This window comes from Stegodyphus dumicola, chromosome 6 (assembly GCF_044657685.1).
Source record: "Stegodyphus dumicola isolate Sdum_Otavi_A_Nest chromosome 6, ASM4465768v1".
In the NCBI taxonomy this organism is placed as follows: domain Eukaryota; kingdom Metazoa; phylum Arthropoda; class Arachnida; order Araneae; family Eresidae; genus Stegodyphus; species Stegodyphus dumicola.
Window position 1 is genome coordinate 61,139,186 of NC_140773.1, and position 17,518 is coordinate 61,156,703.

Here is a 17,518-nt window from a genome sequence, read left to right on the forward strand (position 1 = left end):
ATATACACATAGCAAAATAACTAGAGTGGAAAGGAACAAATTAGAGCACTGGAAATAGCAAGCAACAAGGGTTTTATTTTTTCAACCATTTTTATTCATATTTTTTTAGCATTACACACACTTTCACAATATTATTTAAATTGCATTTGCACAACATACATGTATGGCACAATTAGACACTGGGAAAAAATTATGAGCAATCTTTTATAATTTAGTAACTAACCTTATCAGTTTTAGTTTATTTTAGTACATTATCCATGGCTGTTTTGATAACGCTAGCTGAATGATAGCATTAAACATTGGGGGAAAATATCTTTCAAAACAATACAAAAAAATGTTAAAAATATTTATAAAGATATTATCACAGAATTTTAATTTGGAAAATGCAAAAGTTTGGTTATGAATTTATTAACTATGCAAAAGTCTATTTACGAACTGCTCATATTGTTTCCAGAAATTACTTGACCAATGCTATACCACAAGTCTTAATATTCAGCAGGCATCCTTCATTGTAAGAGAATACTGATGTAAAAATTTTAAGTTAAAAAAGAGCAACAATAGTTGTATAGAAGGTTTCTGTAAAATTTTACTTCCTTGTACAAAGTAAAAGAAGTATTATAATCCTGAAAAATTTCGACTATCGTATTTCAAAGGAATTACTCATTTTGACTGTTCTTGAATTCATTTGGATGATTTTTTTTTTTTTTTTTTTTTTTTTTGGGTTGATGCTTGTTTGTCCAGACAGGACAAAGGAATCTTTTTCCAAAACAGATTGTAAAATGGACTCAAAGGATTATTTCAGTGACATCTGTACATATGTACTTATCTAACTCAAAAATTATTAGCTGTACAACATTAAAATTTTGTGAGTGGAACCCAATTGTGAATCTCCCTTTTTTATTGCAATACCAAACATATATATATATACATTATTTTTATTTCAATACCAATATTTACATTGGAATATAAAACATATATATATATATATTTCAAGAAGACTCCCATGTGACAAAAATTTACCAGCATACTTTAATTCAAAATTTTCATTTTATGTCATTTTCAACTTGAGCCTTGAGCGACTGGTTAACAAAGTTAAAATAATTCAAGGAAATAAGTTTGAATTAAGTGCAGGAAAAAACTTGTATACATTAATAAGCGATAGGGAGGTCCTGTGGAGTCCACGTCTCTCTTTTTTCCCCCTAGGGCAAAGAAAAATTCTGCAGAATCATTAAAAGGAAGTGTTTGCGATCATCCTAAAAATCAATAATTATTCAAATCTACAAATTAAGGTTGCTCTTTTGCTTAATTTTAAATTGCTAACTGAAATTGAAACTAAGCTGTTTGGTGACTTAACCCCTTACTTGAGACCATTTCTCTGTCAAATGGCAATTTTTAAAACATTTTGATTTGTCTTTTGACATATTTTTAAAAAATTTTATTAATTTAAAAAATCATTCTATAATAGTTTTGTTATATTAACAAAATTTATCTCAACAAGCAAATGTATTTTCCATGCTTTTATATACAAACAAGTGGGACTTTAGCAAATCAATAATATCCAAATGATAACATTAACCCACAATCACATTAAACAGCATACACATCTTGAAACTCGATAACATGAATCCTAAAGTGGAATATTCAACTCAAATTTTAATACAAAAATGACAAAAATTGGCAATTTAATTTGACATGGAAGTTTTCTTTTTAATTCCCTGTTTTAAGCATATTACAATCAAAAGTCTTTAATCCGGACTCGTCGAGACTTCGGTGATTCCGGATTATAAATCATCAGTTTAAATCTGGTAAGATGGCAAGCAGACATTATAAAATTAAAAATATGAAACCATAATTTATTAAATAAAGAGCAATTATCTAAAGGTTATCAAAATTTACAAAAAAGCTTAATATTTATTTGTTTACTTTATTAAACATTTCTTTCAACGTGTGGATGCGTAAAGCATACATTGCGCATAGTCAAAGTTAGAGAATTGCAACTAGAAAACTACTTGATGTGTAGTCATAATGACGAGGAATTTGATTTAAATTATATCAAAGACGGAATACATCGAGATGAAATATTACATTTAGTAAGAAATTCTAAGCTGAATAAAATAAAAACATCTGTCTTGATGATAAGAATAGTGCTGACAGATCAACTTCCAGTTCATTGCGAACTGCCTCGTCCCCCCACACCCAGAGAAGCGTGAAATTGATAAACATATTTCGGAATGATTAGAGAATCAAAGGATATGCCTTTATCCATTTTTTGCAGCAATTCCACTTTTTGTAACATACTTTCACTTTGTAGATCCTTAAATATATATCGGAAATTCTATTTGACATAATCGAAAGTTCAAGCTTACTTTTATAAAATTGCTCTAAAAATAATAAGCCGGATCCAATTAGAAGATTAAGGAACAATGCAATCTGCAACATTAACTGAAATAGATAATTTTAGCTTAGCGTATACCGTCCGTTATACATTAAACACGCATGCGTATTATGTGCATGCACTTTTGCGAAGCATAAAAGTATTACACGAATGCGTGAACGGCTATGCGCATGCGTTGACGCATGCACAGAAAGTTTGTAGCTTTGAGGTCCGAATTAACGACTTTTGACTGTACAGTAAGACCCCGCTTAACGCTGTTTCGGTTTAGCGCTCTTTTATTTCAACCCGGGGATTCTCCGAAATTGTGCGCAGTGCTAGGTTTCCAAATAACATATCCGAAACAGTGTAGTTGTGTTTCTTGCTTGGTGGACGCATTTTTATCATTTGAAACATTTGTTAACATTATTGTAAGTTTAAATTTATATAATACTATAACGATTAATACAGTGACAAATATTATGATCTTTATTTTTTATCATGGGTGATAATAAAAAACAAGAAAAGAAAGCAACCAGAAAAAGCATTTCACTGGAAAGTCAAATACTAGTGATTAGAAGATTAGATTCTGGTGAACGTCAATCTCAAATTAGTGCTGCATTGAATTTAGCAACTTCAATAATAAGGACAATTTTTAAGAATAAAGAAAAAATACTGTCATTGGCAACTGCAACTAGAATTACCCGTTCTAGAAATAACATTATAGAGGAAGTGGAAAAACGACTCTCTATATGGATTGACTACCAAATTGAAAGCCATATGCCATTAAGCCAATCTATCATAATGCCTTCTTAACAAAAAGGCAGAAAATTGGAAACCCAGAATAGACTGAATGATCTGACTGAGAATTTTATTTGTTTTTAAAAGTATATTCGTTTATATTTTTTTTTTGTAAGAAATAAATGTTTGATTTTATTTTTATTAAAAAAATTATTCAATTTAATACCTAACCATTCTTTATCCGTCTTCCCCTAACCCCATTATTTACATGTTAAGATAGCCTCGCTTAGCGCTGTTTCGCATTACACTCTACTTTGATGGAACGTATCCCCCGCGTTAAGCAGGGTCTTACTGTATTACGATATGGATCCAGAACTGCTTTTGTTCATGTTGGAGTGTTTCATTGAACTCCATATATTGCTTGATTTCTATTGTGTTTTGTACAGATAACTTAATTTTGCCATTTCTTTTATGAATTTCCTTTACGCAATATACTGCTCAATGTACATTTAACCTTAGAAACGAAAAATTTTGACATAATTTCCTGTTCACAAGGAATAGGTTAGCAAAGTACAAATTAGCATGCCAAACAATAATACAACAAAATTTATATAGCAAAAAGTATATCACTGGTAACACTCCTATTTAAAATGCATTATATATATAGCTGCTCTTTATATCTTTTTCCGTAATCATCCTAAAATTCATTAATGAATTACTTTCCAGATATCAAAACTATAACAAAAAAAATATTTTTAAATAAATATCCTGTGCTTTTTCCATTTCTACAAGAATAAATATCCATTACATCAAATAAATGTAAACAACAGAATAACAATGCACTTTGAATGATGAAATGAAAAACCTTCAACTTTGATTTTATGTTTTAATTATACTGCATCAAAATATAATACGCCTAATTTACTCTATAGGTGTTGTGAAAATTTTACCTTGTATTTTTTCTGCTTTTACACCATTTTTTTGTATTTTCTGCTTTATCTCAATTGGTTTATTTTCATCATTTTCTTCTATACTCTCAGCACTCTTTCGCTGCTCATTCAGCTTGTTCTTAGCACTTTTTTCTCTATGCACTTCAGTTTTTTTCAACTGATTAAATTTAATCTGCGAGTTTCTTTTTTCATTCCCTGAATTATACTCTTGCTGTTTTTCACTGACATCACCAATGTCATTATCATCATCACCCAAATCTAAATCACTGTCATCTTCCTCATCTGCATTTTCAACATAAATGAAACATTACTAAAGATACAATTTTAATAGCATATAACTGTTAGATAATGGCTGAATTTATTCTGAAATATAAAAGTACACAAAAAAATTTTGAAAATTGAAAAAAAATTAGTTAGGAAAATATGCCTAATTTACTCTATAGGTGTTGCGAAAATTTTACCTTGTATTTTTTCTGCTTTTACACCATTTTTTTTTTAGTTCCTGCTTTATCTCAATTGGTTTAATTTCGCCATTTTCTTCTTTATTCTCAGCACTCTTCTTTTGCTCATTCAGCTTGTTGTCTGCACTTTTTTCATTATGCAGTTCAGTTTTTTTCAACTGAATAAATTTAATCTGAGAGTTTCTTTTTTTACTCCCTGAACTATCCTCTTGAAGTTTTTCACTTACATCATCACCAATATCATTATCATCATCGCCCAAATTTAAATCAAAATCGCTGTCACCATCATCTTCATCATCTGCATTTTCAACATAAATGAAACATATTACTAAAGACACAATTTTTATAGCATATAATTGTTAGGTAATGGCTGAATTAATTCTGAAATATGTTAAGTACACTAGAAAATTTTGAAAAATCGAAAAAATTTAATTAGTTTAAAGTATTAAATAACACTAACAATAGCAATAAGAAAATAATTAATAATACTGAAAATAGAGGAGGGGTTAGATTTAAGCTGTTCTTTAGATTTTTCAGCTAAATAATGCTTTTGACATTTTGATATGAGCATCCTATAAAAATAGCCCAATGGAACTGAAAAATAATATACTTCGCAAGCAAAACTCTTTTATCTCTGAAAATATCGAACCCTTTATTGCACAATACATGGGCTTAATTCTGCAATATGAATCAACAGTTGTTGGTATTCAGAGAATAACTAATAATAACGAAGGTCCTGGATCAAAGCCGGTGAAGGTACTGCATATTTTTCATGCATCCAGTTCTAAAATGGGCCTAATGATTCTACATACTGATGTAAAACAAAACTAAATACTAATATGTTCACTCATTATATATTGTTTGAATCTTCGTATAAAATTCTTAATCTATAATAGATAAAATATTTTAATAAGGAAAATTACGGCAAAGATCATAAGAGGGGGGAAATAAAATTTCACAATTCAAGCTTCATTAATTCAATAATGAAACTTAGTGCAAATTTTACTGCTGAAAAAGACTTTTCTTAGTAAAGGATAAAAATTAAAAACTGGGAGATCTAGCAAATCTGTCGGGAGACTAGACGTGTCTAAAAGAGTACATGTGCAAGAGAGTTGAAACAAAAACATTTGAGATATTAACAAACAAGATTTGAAAAAGTAAACCACAAATGTTTTTAAAAAATTTACACTTACTAATTGTTTTCTTCAATTGATTTGCATTTCCTTTCATTCCTTTAAACTCTTTCATAGCAGTATTAACTTTAGCAGGAGTAGGCTTTTTAGCAATTGAATTTTCTTTTTTTGGTGTCTTTGCTGGTGTATTTTTGCCTGGTATTTGAAAACTAACTTTTTTGTCGCTTCCAGTTTGTTTTTTGGCACTCAATACTTGTTTTCCTTTAGGTGTTTTGACAACAGGCGTTTTCTTATTCTGCTTCTGATCATCACTATCACCATCATCATCTATACCATCATTATCTATTGAAAAAAAAATACCTTTAAAATCAACTGAATATGGTTAGTATATATAAAGATAGTATACATGTATATACTGTATATTTTGGCATATAATGCACACTTTTAATACCAAAAATAAGATAAAAATTTATGAGTGCACATTATATGCCAGATAAAAAAATTAGATTTAAAAATATGGAAAAGATGACCTTACAAAAATTAGATTTCTACATGCACCTAAAAAAGGTTATTTAAAAGAAATGACATACTTTGTGAGTGTTTCAATATCAGATAAAATGAAAATATTTGTCTTCCATTATATCTTTCCATATATGTTTCATCTTCAACATCAGTTTTACTCTAAACTATACATAAATTGTTAAATATACTGTATTTTTTAAACGACTTTTGAATTATGTTGGGTTTAATTTCATTCCAAGCTTAAATTATCCACTCGCACACTATTCCTAGACTCATAATGCAGTTGGCTTCCTTTGTAAATGCTTTTCACCTTCTAACATCCATGTATTCCACTGTCATTTTAAATTTTCTTTGAAAGGTTTATTGATACACATATCTATAGGCTGAACTAAAGGCATTAATGCACCTGGAATAACTGCCATTATTTTCACACATCATCCATTAGATGGAATCTAAACATATCAAAACCTTTCTGGATTCTTTAAGGCAACAGCCTACTTTTGCCAAACATTATTCCACAATTTTACAGTTTTCATCCATCCATTTTTTCTTGTTAACAGGAAAGAAAATACCAATTGGGAAATTACATTTCGGCATCATCCGAATAAAAATAACCATTTGGTAAGCAGGAAAGCAGATTTCCCTTGACCTGTTGTTTTTATATGAATCTTTTTTGCTCCTTTTACATCAATTTCTTTACTACTCATCGTATCAAATAATATTGGATCAAATAATTTGAACATATGACAAAAAAATTTTTGGCCTCCGTAGGTCAATAGCATACTCTGGAAACTATCAGTTTTTTTTATCTACATCTTTCAGAAGCCTTTGCAAAATTTTTGTTCTTTCTAGTAGACCTACATTATTCTGCACATACTACATAAAATGAGTTTCTTTAAAGGTTTCACTTTCATTTGCATTCTTTTTCGCCCACTTGTAAACACATAAATGTATGATGTTTCTCATTACAGTTAATCAATTCTGGGCATTTTCTGGGACCCAGTTCGCAACACTTCCTTCTATGATACGCCATATAGTAAATCCTTCAAGCAAGGCAAATTTATTCTTTAGCATATTAATTATTTAAATTTTTCTTCCACTAGTGTATGGAGCTTTTGCCACGATTTCCACCATCTTTCGTAACCTGGATGACTCTGAAACCAGCACTGTGTTTTGTTTAGCAGGAGCAATATTTACTACTAAAAGGAACATTAGATCAACTGTAGTTCAACTAAAGCAAATGGGATCTACTAACGGACTACTATCCATACATCCAATATCCGGAATGATCTCAAAGCCAACAACAACCTTTTTTCTTTTTTCTGTATGCTTTACGCATGCGTATTTGACATTTCTCCTCCCTAAAATACGCGGAGAATCCCGATTCTTAGTTTCACTTTGGCACTAAATAAAATATCTTGTTATTGAAGAAACAATTATTTTAGCATAAATTTGTGTGAACAATAATTCTGCTCTATAGCATCGTATCTGCTTGGCATATATCTCAAACCGAAACATTCTACATAGAAACATTGTTAATTTTACACTCATTTTATATTCCTGATGCCAATTTTGTAAATAATTGTTTATTATATTTTGCTTTCATCACCGCATGTTTATCAGCATAGGACAACTTGAGAAATAACTCATGCAATAATGCCTGAACATTTTTTTAACATTAGTAAGAGTATGGTAACCTTTTATGTTGACATTATGCTTCCCGATGATTGTTAAAGTTAAATGCGCCAAGAAAAGTTTACGAGGGAAAATTCAACAAAAATTTCTTTCCATATGCTAAAAATAGATTTTGTTCATGATACTTATAGGATAAAAGATTACATTTAGTACTATTTGAATTAAAAATAGATTTGTTATTCACATGAAACTCAGAACAGGAACGAGAGCTCGTACAGCCGAATTTACAGAAGACAAAATTTTCGAAATTTAGAGAAGCACCGAGCAAAAAATAAAGGGATATTTTTATAAAGAAAGCAACAGGATTCAAAATTTAGAACTTAGGGAGGCACTTGGTTGCAGAATTTAGGACCCCTAGTGACTGCATTAGGTAATAAAATATCCAGCAGAATCCCCAGAGACTGCATCAGGTAGCAAAATATCCAGCCCCAGCTCTTGATAAACCTAAAGTATATGTGGGAATTTACTTATTCTGGACTCAGAGAAGTCTTAAGCATATGCAAGAAATGGGTGTTAAGTATAGTAAATACAATTCAGACTTAATTGTCTAAAAGCACCATAGAAGGAGAACAAATTTTAGTGGAACAACTTGTCTCCGTCGCCAATGTGATGATACATAGCCATTAGTGTATAGTGGATGCTATTAAGCTAGGATAAAATTATACTTCACTGATGCCAAGGAATTTCAGTTAATAGCAATATAGCAAATATGAATTCCATAACTTTCTTAATTGATGTAGCTCCATTATTTTTTGCAGGCTGTTATTATTACAGCAATTTTATGAAAATTAAAGTTTGAACTTTTGATTGTTTCAAAATAATTCTGAAGCTGCAACAGGATCTACATAGCAAAAGATTATTTTGATGTCCATTATACAAAAAGGAGAATTGCTGCAAAAAAAATAGATATCTCCATCTCGAAATCTCAAGGAGTATGGCATGCGAAATCTACTGTATATGACATAAGAAAACAGAAAAAGGAACTATTTGAATTTGTTCTGGCTTCCAAACACTCAACTCGCAATGAAAACACACAAAAAAAAATTTAACCAATAGAAAAATTATTCGTTATACTAAAAGTGATGACTGAATTGATCACACAGCCTCTCAGCAAGTGCGTGCCATTGACGAGACCAATGCTAATTGCTGAAGCCAAAATATTTCATGAAGAAATAAACTTAAAAAATGAATGCAAATATTTGATGGTTTTTATAAGCAAATTTTTAAATCGCCATGGTAGAACTAAAAATTTTAGATGAAAAAGCTCTAGTTCATACTGAAGCTGCTGAACTATTTGCAGATGAATTCATTGAACTCGTTAACAGTTTAAAGCTGTGTCCAGAACAAATTTAAAACCCTAACAGGGTTTGTACACATTTCTGCACACGGAAATTAAGTACTTTTAAGGACCATTAATGAAAAAATTAAGGACCTGTAAGCAATTGGGAACTGAATAAATTCAAATAAAAATATTATCTATGCTGAACTTTACCTTTGTAATACCATCCCAAAAATAAATCAGATCCATAAGTTGGATGCATTATCATACCTGCCAACCTCTAAAGATAAAAATTCAGATTTCTCCCCCAAATTCAGATTTCTCCAAAATTCAGAACACGAAGAATTAATATCATGCTTTGATATTAAAAAAATAACAATTTATACAAATAGAAAAAAGAAAATTGTACTTACATTAGTAAGTCTCAATTAAGTAGTAGCTAAAAAATTTATTAGGAAACATAAAACAAGAACTTAATGTTACACAAAAAAATTATTGCAATGAATTTAAAGTACATTTTTTGGCTTTAGCCAAAAATTCTTTGGAAAATTTCCTGTCATAACAATTAGTTTCCTCATAACATTTAGCAATTAAAATGTTTTCTAGAGTTTTTGGTGAAATTGAAGAACGAAACATAGTTTTGTTTTTCTTCACAACACTGAAGACTCTCGCACTCAACATTACTGTGTGGAATTATGAGAATAGCACATAAAACTTTAGCTATTCTATCATATTTTGGTGTTTCATCAGCTCTTTATATTCTTTTTAAGGTACCAACGAGGACATCAAGTCTATCTTCTCCAGAACTGGCAAAGTCTTCAAACTGTGCAGCAGAAAATTGGTTCTGTAGTTCATCTAAAGCATCATTACGGCATTCATTTTCTTTAATTGTTAACAAAAATGGAAATTTATCAATAAAAAACAAATCTTTTCAAAATATGAATTTTCAATTTGTTTTAAATTTGCCACTTCAGCATTTAAAAGAACTTCATTTTGCAAAGGAAACTTCCTTACCATGTAATCACAGGCTGAGGAAAAGTACTTTTTAATACATTGAAAAACAAGAATCCACTAGAAAAATCCCAAACCCGAAACGTCTGGATCTCGGACTTTGTAATGTACTAACTGATGATTTTTCATTAGATTACAAAGACATCTTCCGTTCAACATCTAAGTAAAAATTCTAAATGATTCAAGTCATTTTTTAAAGTGGGAAGAAAATAAGAAAACTAACCTGAATCCATGTCACCAAATAAATCTGAAAGAGAGCAAAAATAACATGTTAGTAATTAAATTATCTCATATCAGAACTTATTAAAAAAGTGTATGCTTAACTCTTTGTTTGCCAGTTATGTTATAACCGTTAGTTAATGCTATGTTATAGAAAGTTTATACCCATATGGCTGACTTACTTATCGTAAGAAACATAATTAAAAGATTTTATGTACACCACATTGATTATTAAGCCTAGCATAGTATTTTATTACTATGTGTCAGTGCGTGAGCGGCAAATAGAGGTAAAATTACTTCTGCAGTCCCGTATTACACATTGGTGTGTAGCATTTAAAAGTGAATTAAAATAAGTAACAATATGCATCATTTTGGTAGGAAACTGAACACAAATGAATTTATACCAAGATAGTTATAATATTATTGCAAATTATATATATATATTAGTATGTTAATAGTGAATCTTGTGCGAAATAAGCTGTTTCTCCATTCCAGACCACATACATTTACAACCAGTTTCTAACCTTCACTCCATGCCAATACCAGCATATATATATTTAAAACGTAATGCCGACTGAACTTGAAAATAAACAACGAAACATTGCTTTTCCCTCGCTAGCACATGACTGGCACCTGACACTTCACTACACACCACACAAGAGCATGTTTGCTTCAATAATGCTGAGCACACCACACACAATGCATGATCAGCAGCAAATGTGATAAATAATTATACACATCTTGCTCAAATATAGAAACATCCTCCTAGCTTTATTAATAACTCTTTCATACTGAAATCTTATTTTATAAGAGCCAACACATGTGATGCATTTACTCATTCTCCAGACTTCATTGTTCATTTTACGATACATATATATTCATATCAAGTGTTTTTAATTTCTATATATATGCAACATATAGTACATTATGTACATCTTTTAGCAATCTAAATGCCTTTACAAGTAAAAAAGATTTGGTCTGCATTTTAAAAATTTCAGTTTAACACAGTTCTATTCTCTAAACCTATTCATTAAGACAGTTGTGCCAGTGCAGAATTTTCAAATATTTACAACATGCACATTATTCATTAAATAAGGAGGGAAATATTAAAATTTCAATTTACATTGTATTATTAATACCATTTCAATAATTTATAAAATGGTACATGAAAAATATTATTATGAAATTTAAAGAAGTATGCATACACAAATATGAAGATTTTCCCTTTCACATTTGGTGCAGTGCCCATTTGGGCAATTTGTGTCCCAATTCAATAGATAAAATAGTCAAAATGTAATTTATTATGCTAACTTAGATAATCAGAATTCAAGACTCACTCTTTTGACGTTTTTTATTTATTGAAAATTACTTTTTATTCATTTAAAAGACATCACTGATATGCAAAGTTGATTAGGACATTTCCCTTCAAGCAACCAACCATAATTTCAATTTTTTTTAATCAAAATAGAATTTTTGCACAGAAGTAATTACCTAAAACTTGAATGAAATTTGCATTGAACCATACTAATAGATCCATTTTGCTGAAATCTAAAGCATAAAAATTGCTTTTCTATTGCAGACTAGAAATGAAAAATTTGTTTTTAAGCCGATTTACCCACATCTCTTGTTGGAAGCATGCTAAGAAAGTTCGAATCTTACTTTAGAAAAGAAAAGATAGCCATTCCTTTCTCTCCCACACTAAAGGAGAGTTTAATTTCTTCCCGAATTTTATTGTTAATTTCAAGTAGAAGGAGAATTTCAAAACTACAATTTAAAAAGATAAGTTGAATGAATTCTCTGCAATGTCACTTAAAGGAACTTCAAATTATGCAAAACATAACTCTATGGTATAATAATCAAAATCCAATGGTTTATCAGAAATAAAGCCATTATAATGAAATGAATGTTGATAAAACAGGTAAACAACAGATAAAAAATTCACTAAGTGAAAGATAATTTCATTTCTTTCATGAATTATGACTCCAGAGAACAAAGTAAGAGAAAAAGGCCCTGAGCAATTTGTCCCACTTTAATACTTCTTTAAACAACAAAGTTTTGTATTATTTTCTCATTTGTCTAATTGTTTAATGTAATTACCTTGTATTTCATTTATTCCATTCTTTCCCTATCTACTTCAGCCAATTATTCAAAATTTATGTACCTGTTGATACAGACAGTCAGATGTGTTTACGCAAACAAACAGGATTCCGAGGATGAACGTCGCGCTCTCGCCAATGCAGCTGATTTATGGGGATTTTTGAGAAAATAGTGATAATAATATCATAGATACTTCGAAACTAGTCCTGTGAAAGTTTTGTAAATATAACGCTGATTTTTGTTGTTTGACTTCTGAATTAGCAAATACTAATGTTAAATGCAATGAAATTAGTAAATCTAATGAAAATATATTTGCAAATTCTAAAAATAATGCAAATTGTAATGATAATGTTTCTAAATCCAAATCCAATATGACTGCCAAAATGGCACATAATAGCATTTCGACTGAAAGGTCAGAGGTCACGGTAGTCACCAGAAAAATGTCAAAGGTAAACCTTTCAAAGAATAAGTATGAAGCCATTACCCCTTTGACGCGTGCGATATTAGTTTTATAAGTCTTAACTAAAAACTCTAGAAATTGAATATTATGATCCTAGACACAAATAATATATGAATTTTAAAAAAATGTACTGTTGCCCATTGTTCTGTGGGTGGTGTTCGCACTGTGAAACCACCACGCGTCTAGGACTTACTAGTAGTTTACACGTCTAGGACAAAGACAAACACATTTTCGTAAAAATTACGAAAAATTCGTAAAAGTTGGCAGGTATGAAAACCGGGTCAAAAATTAAATCTTCCCGTCAAATAAAGGCCTATTAGCCTCTTATCATCTCTCTCAAAAATTTATGAATATGTTTTACTTAAACACCTGAATGAATTCTGCTGTGATCGAAATTTAATAATCCCGGAACAATTTGGCCTCCGGTCTGAACACTCCATGGTACACCAGTTACTCCGTGTAGTCGAATTCATTCATGAGGGCTTTCGTAAACGAGAGAAAACTGGAATTATCTATGTTAACACTGCCAAGGCCTTTGACAGGACTTGGCATGACAGGCTTATTTACAAGTTCATGCAGCTTGGTTTTCTAGAGCAACTCATTAAAATTATCAACTCGTACCTGACAGGTAGATTCTTTTGGAAGCGAGTTCACCACGAATACTCAACTCCCCGACCGATCTGTGCTGGGGTCCCGCAAGGAAGTTTGCTCGGACTTCAAATGTTCCAACATTTTTGTAGATGACATACCTAAGTCACCTAATGTCGATCTAGTTATATATGCAGACGACACAGCCATCATGAACCAACATTCCAACACCTCCATGGTAATTTCTGCACTGCAAAATTATCTTTCAACCTTAGAGCTCTGGCTCAGACTGTGGATGATCAAAATTAATGTTGCTAAATGTGTTGCCACTTTATTTATCCAAAGTACTTTCCCAAATTTACCTAACTTGCAGTTCTTCGGAGAACCAATTCCCTGGATCCAACTCCAAGAACCAATTCCCTACTTATAAGTATCTAGGAGTGATACTTGACTCAAAATTAACGTGGCAACCTCACATCCAAAAAGCGATTTCCAATGCGAAGGTTGTCAAAAACAATCACTGCCATTTTTCGCTATAATTTTTAAGAACATTATACTACAGCAAATTTATAAAGTTCCTTGGTTTGGTACGAACGAGGATATTCATAATGCAACCAAAATTCTCCCTGTAAATCGCTTTATACAGTGACTTTCGGCTAATTTTTTAATAACATTCCTTCGATCGGAAACCCCATACTCCACTGCGTGCCTGTTTATCATCCAGGAATTGCATCATCATGAAAGAGACCCATAGCTACTCTGGAGAATGCATTCAATGCGCTTCCTTTTCCCAAGAGGCTATGGAGACGAGGTGCCTCGAAGGTTTCACTACACTCTTTCACGTACCCCCTCCCCTCCCGCCTGAGTGAATTCACTGATCTTTCAGCTTCCCTCAGGATCACTCTCTCTTTGTCATGTAATCGCACAATCTCATTTCTTTCAACCATTAGCGGTTCTTAACTGACTTTAAGTAGCTTTTGTTCTGTTCTTAAAAGGGTTCTAGTGCATTATAATTTTTATTTAATTTTAACTTAATTTCACTATGAAAATTAATACTATTTTTAATCAGTTGACATAATACTTAAAGCTAAATTAATCATTTTGTATTTATAAAAGTTTCTCCTCAGAAGCATTGCTGGCAGTGTGTCTCTAAATCAAACTTGCCTAACGAGTTCTCGCTTCTCCTCCCCTCCCAGACCCGAACCACTTGAGACATGAAATTTTTCACAAGTGTTTATGCTTTCCTGTTGTTAACACCACATGACTCAAGGATAGGTCGATGCTTGTCAAAATTCATGATGTAACCCCCTCGAAATTGATTCTGGATTTTTTTGACACAAAAAATTTACTAAATTACATCCTTCAGTGTTTTTACTTCTTTTTCACTGTGGAAGGCAGTTACTCTTTTGTTAAATTTAACATTTGGCACTAAATTTTACCTCTTTGCAGAATCCTCTTTTTGGCGATAAAAATAATTCTTTGATGATGTGGGGATAAAGGCAATAAGCACAAGAGCCTCATAATAGAACCCGTCCTTGGTACAAACAGACAGATCTGTCAATTAACCAATGCCCGACTTGCATGATGTTGCACCTTACTTCTAGCCTCCCTATTGGCTCTGAGCTGATCTGGCCAGATGCTTTTCCTAATTCTATGCCTGTCTTGTTCCTGACCATTCTGAATGCTGACATGGCATGCCTGCGTGGATATAGTAGGATAATTTTGTTTTTACCTACCATTTTGTTCTTTCCTTACCTTCAGCTAAACAGTAGTTCTTCACGTTATTACATCTGTTTAGTATGGATATAACTTGGCATCCAAAAGACTTTGCATGCACCACAAGATTAGGCTTAGCCTTTTCCCCCACCATCTTTTCATTTATGCTAGCCAAAAGAATGTTATGGCTGTTTCCATGTCATTAAATGCAGGATTGGGCTCTTGCCCGGTACCAGCTTTCCATGAACACGTTCACCTAAGTCTTCAAAAGTAATGAACATAGAATGCCATCTAGTGGCCTTTAAAAAAAGGTTCAGCTTAAAATCCACATATGTATCACCTGTTCCTTAAGCTTATACTCTAGTGATGCAAAGGTGGGATGCCCAGATATGAGAAAAGTTCACAGGAAATGCATATATGGGATGCCTGCCCAGGATGGGTTAAAGCTTAATAAATCTATATAACTAAGAAAAGCAAATTTTCTGTCAAACTTTATGAAGATATAATTTATGCCACCAAAAGAATAACTTTAGAAAACTAAATATAATGAATTTAAAATAACACATACAAAAATTACACAAACCTTCAATTAAAAATATAAAAAGGGATTGAGAACAATAAACAATTGTATAAATTATGAATCATTAGATTATGTTAAAACATAGGTGAATGAATAATCATTGAAATATAAACAAAACACAAAATTTCATTTTTGTTAAATTTATACATAATACACAAAACAAATCTAAATCACAATAAAAAAAATCTTAACAGAAAAGAAAAGAAAAAAGTAATATATATACCTAAATCATCTCCTGATTTGCTTATCTTGCCTTTCATTTTCTTCTATAAAATAACAAAAAATTACTATACAAAGAAAAAATGGGTAGCAATTTATACTATAAAGTAAGAAAATTAAAGCTTTAATGAAATACAAATATACTAAAAAAACTATAAACTGATGATTATTTTGTCACCCTTACATACTTACTCTCCTTAAGGCTATTAGAAATTAAAATTATGTTGATATGTGCATACCAGTTATCATTAAAAACATCTTTCAATAAATATAACAATGTTTTGGCTAAATTATAATTGATGCTCATTACCTTGCAGATCCTAAAGATAAAAAAATAAACAATATAAAAGGCAGATTTAATGTGTTCTCGTAAGGTGAAAATTTTATTAAATTATAACCTATACGAATTACATATATTATTCAAGAAAAAAAATTTAAATCTTTCACCAGATATCAAATTTTTAGCCTGTTAATGGGCAGACTAGTTAACATCTAAAATCAAGCAAGAAAGTAACATCCTTTAAAGATTTATTACATTACTAGATTATAACCACTAGTTCAAATAATCTAGCTCTCAGGACAGTAAAACTGGGAACTCAATTATCATACAGTACACAGTCCGAAATCTGAACGTCCGTTATCCGGAATGATCTAAAATCAGGCCTCTAAACCACCAAAAACGTTTTTCTTGTAGGCTTTACGCATGTGCATTTCATTCCTCCTCCGCACATAATAAAACATCTGTAGACTCCTGATTCTTAATTTTACTTCACTAAATAAAAGAAGAGACTCTAAATTTTTGAAGAAAAAATCCTTTTAACATAAATTTGCATGATCATTAACTTGGCTTCTTTGCTGCGTATCTGCTTGGCACATATCTCAAACCGGAACATTTCATAGATACATCGTTGATCTGAGGCAAACCTGGTGAGAATCATTATTTATTATACTTTTCTTTCATCACTGCATGTTTATCAAAACATGACAACCTGAGTAATGACCCATATAACGATGCTTAAATATTTTTCTATGTTAGTAATTGAATAATAAAGCAGTATGGTAACCTTTTATGCTGAAATTACACTTGGCGATGATTATATATTTCAGTTAAATACGCTAAAAAATTTTGACGAAAAATTTCTTTCCATATGCTAAAACTATATTTTGTTGATGATATTCATAGCCTCAAAGATTACATTGAAGGCTATTTGAAATTCAAATAAACCCAGAACCAGTGCTAGGGGTAGAGACTAAGATATCTAGTGCCAGCCCTCTAATAAGGCTTAAGTATATGTGGGAATTTATTTATTCAGAACTCTGATAAGCATTAAGCATGCGCAAGAAATAAGACATAAGTATAATAAATAATTAAACTAATACAATTCCGGCTTCATTGTCTCAGTGTGCAATAGAAGCAAGATAAAATTTAACAGAACTTGTCGTTAGTCGATAAGCTCATGATGCTTAGCCAAATAT

General features: G+C 31.1%; 1 protein-coding gene across 1 annotated transcript in view; it reads right to left on the reverse strand.

Moving 5' to 3' along the window:
- The window catches only part of LOC118202154 (uncharacterized), a 54,529-nt gene that overhangs the window by 25,898 nt on the left and 11,113 nt on the right, over positions 1–17,518 (reverse strand). Inside the window, exons 2-4 of the mRNA XM_035374305.2 lie at positions 16,047–16,089; positions 10,387–10,410; positions 5,717–5,998 (exon numbers count right to left, since the gene is read on the reverse strand). Coding sequence (XP_035230196.2) covers positions 5,717–5,998; positions 10,387–10,410; positions 16,047–16,089 — 349 coding nt within the window. The remainder of the gene's footprint in view (positions 1–5,716; positions 5,999–10,386; positions 10,411–16,046; positions 16,090–17,518) is intronic.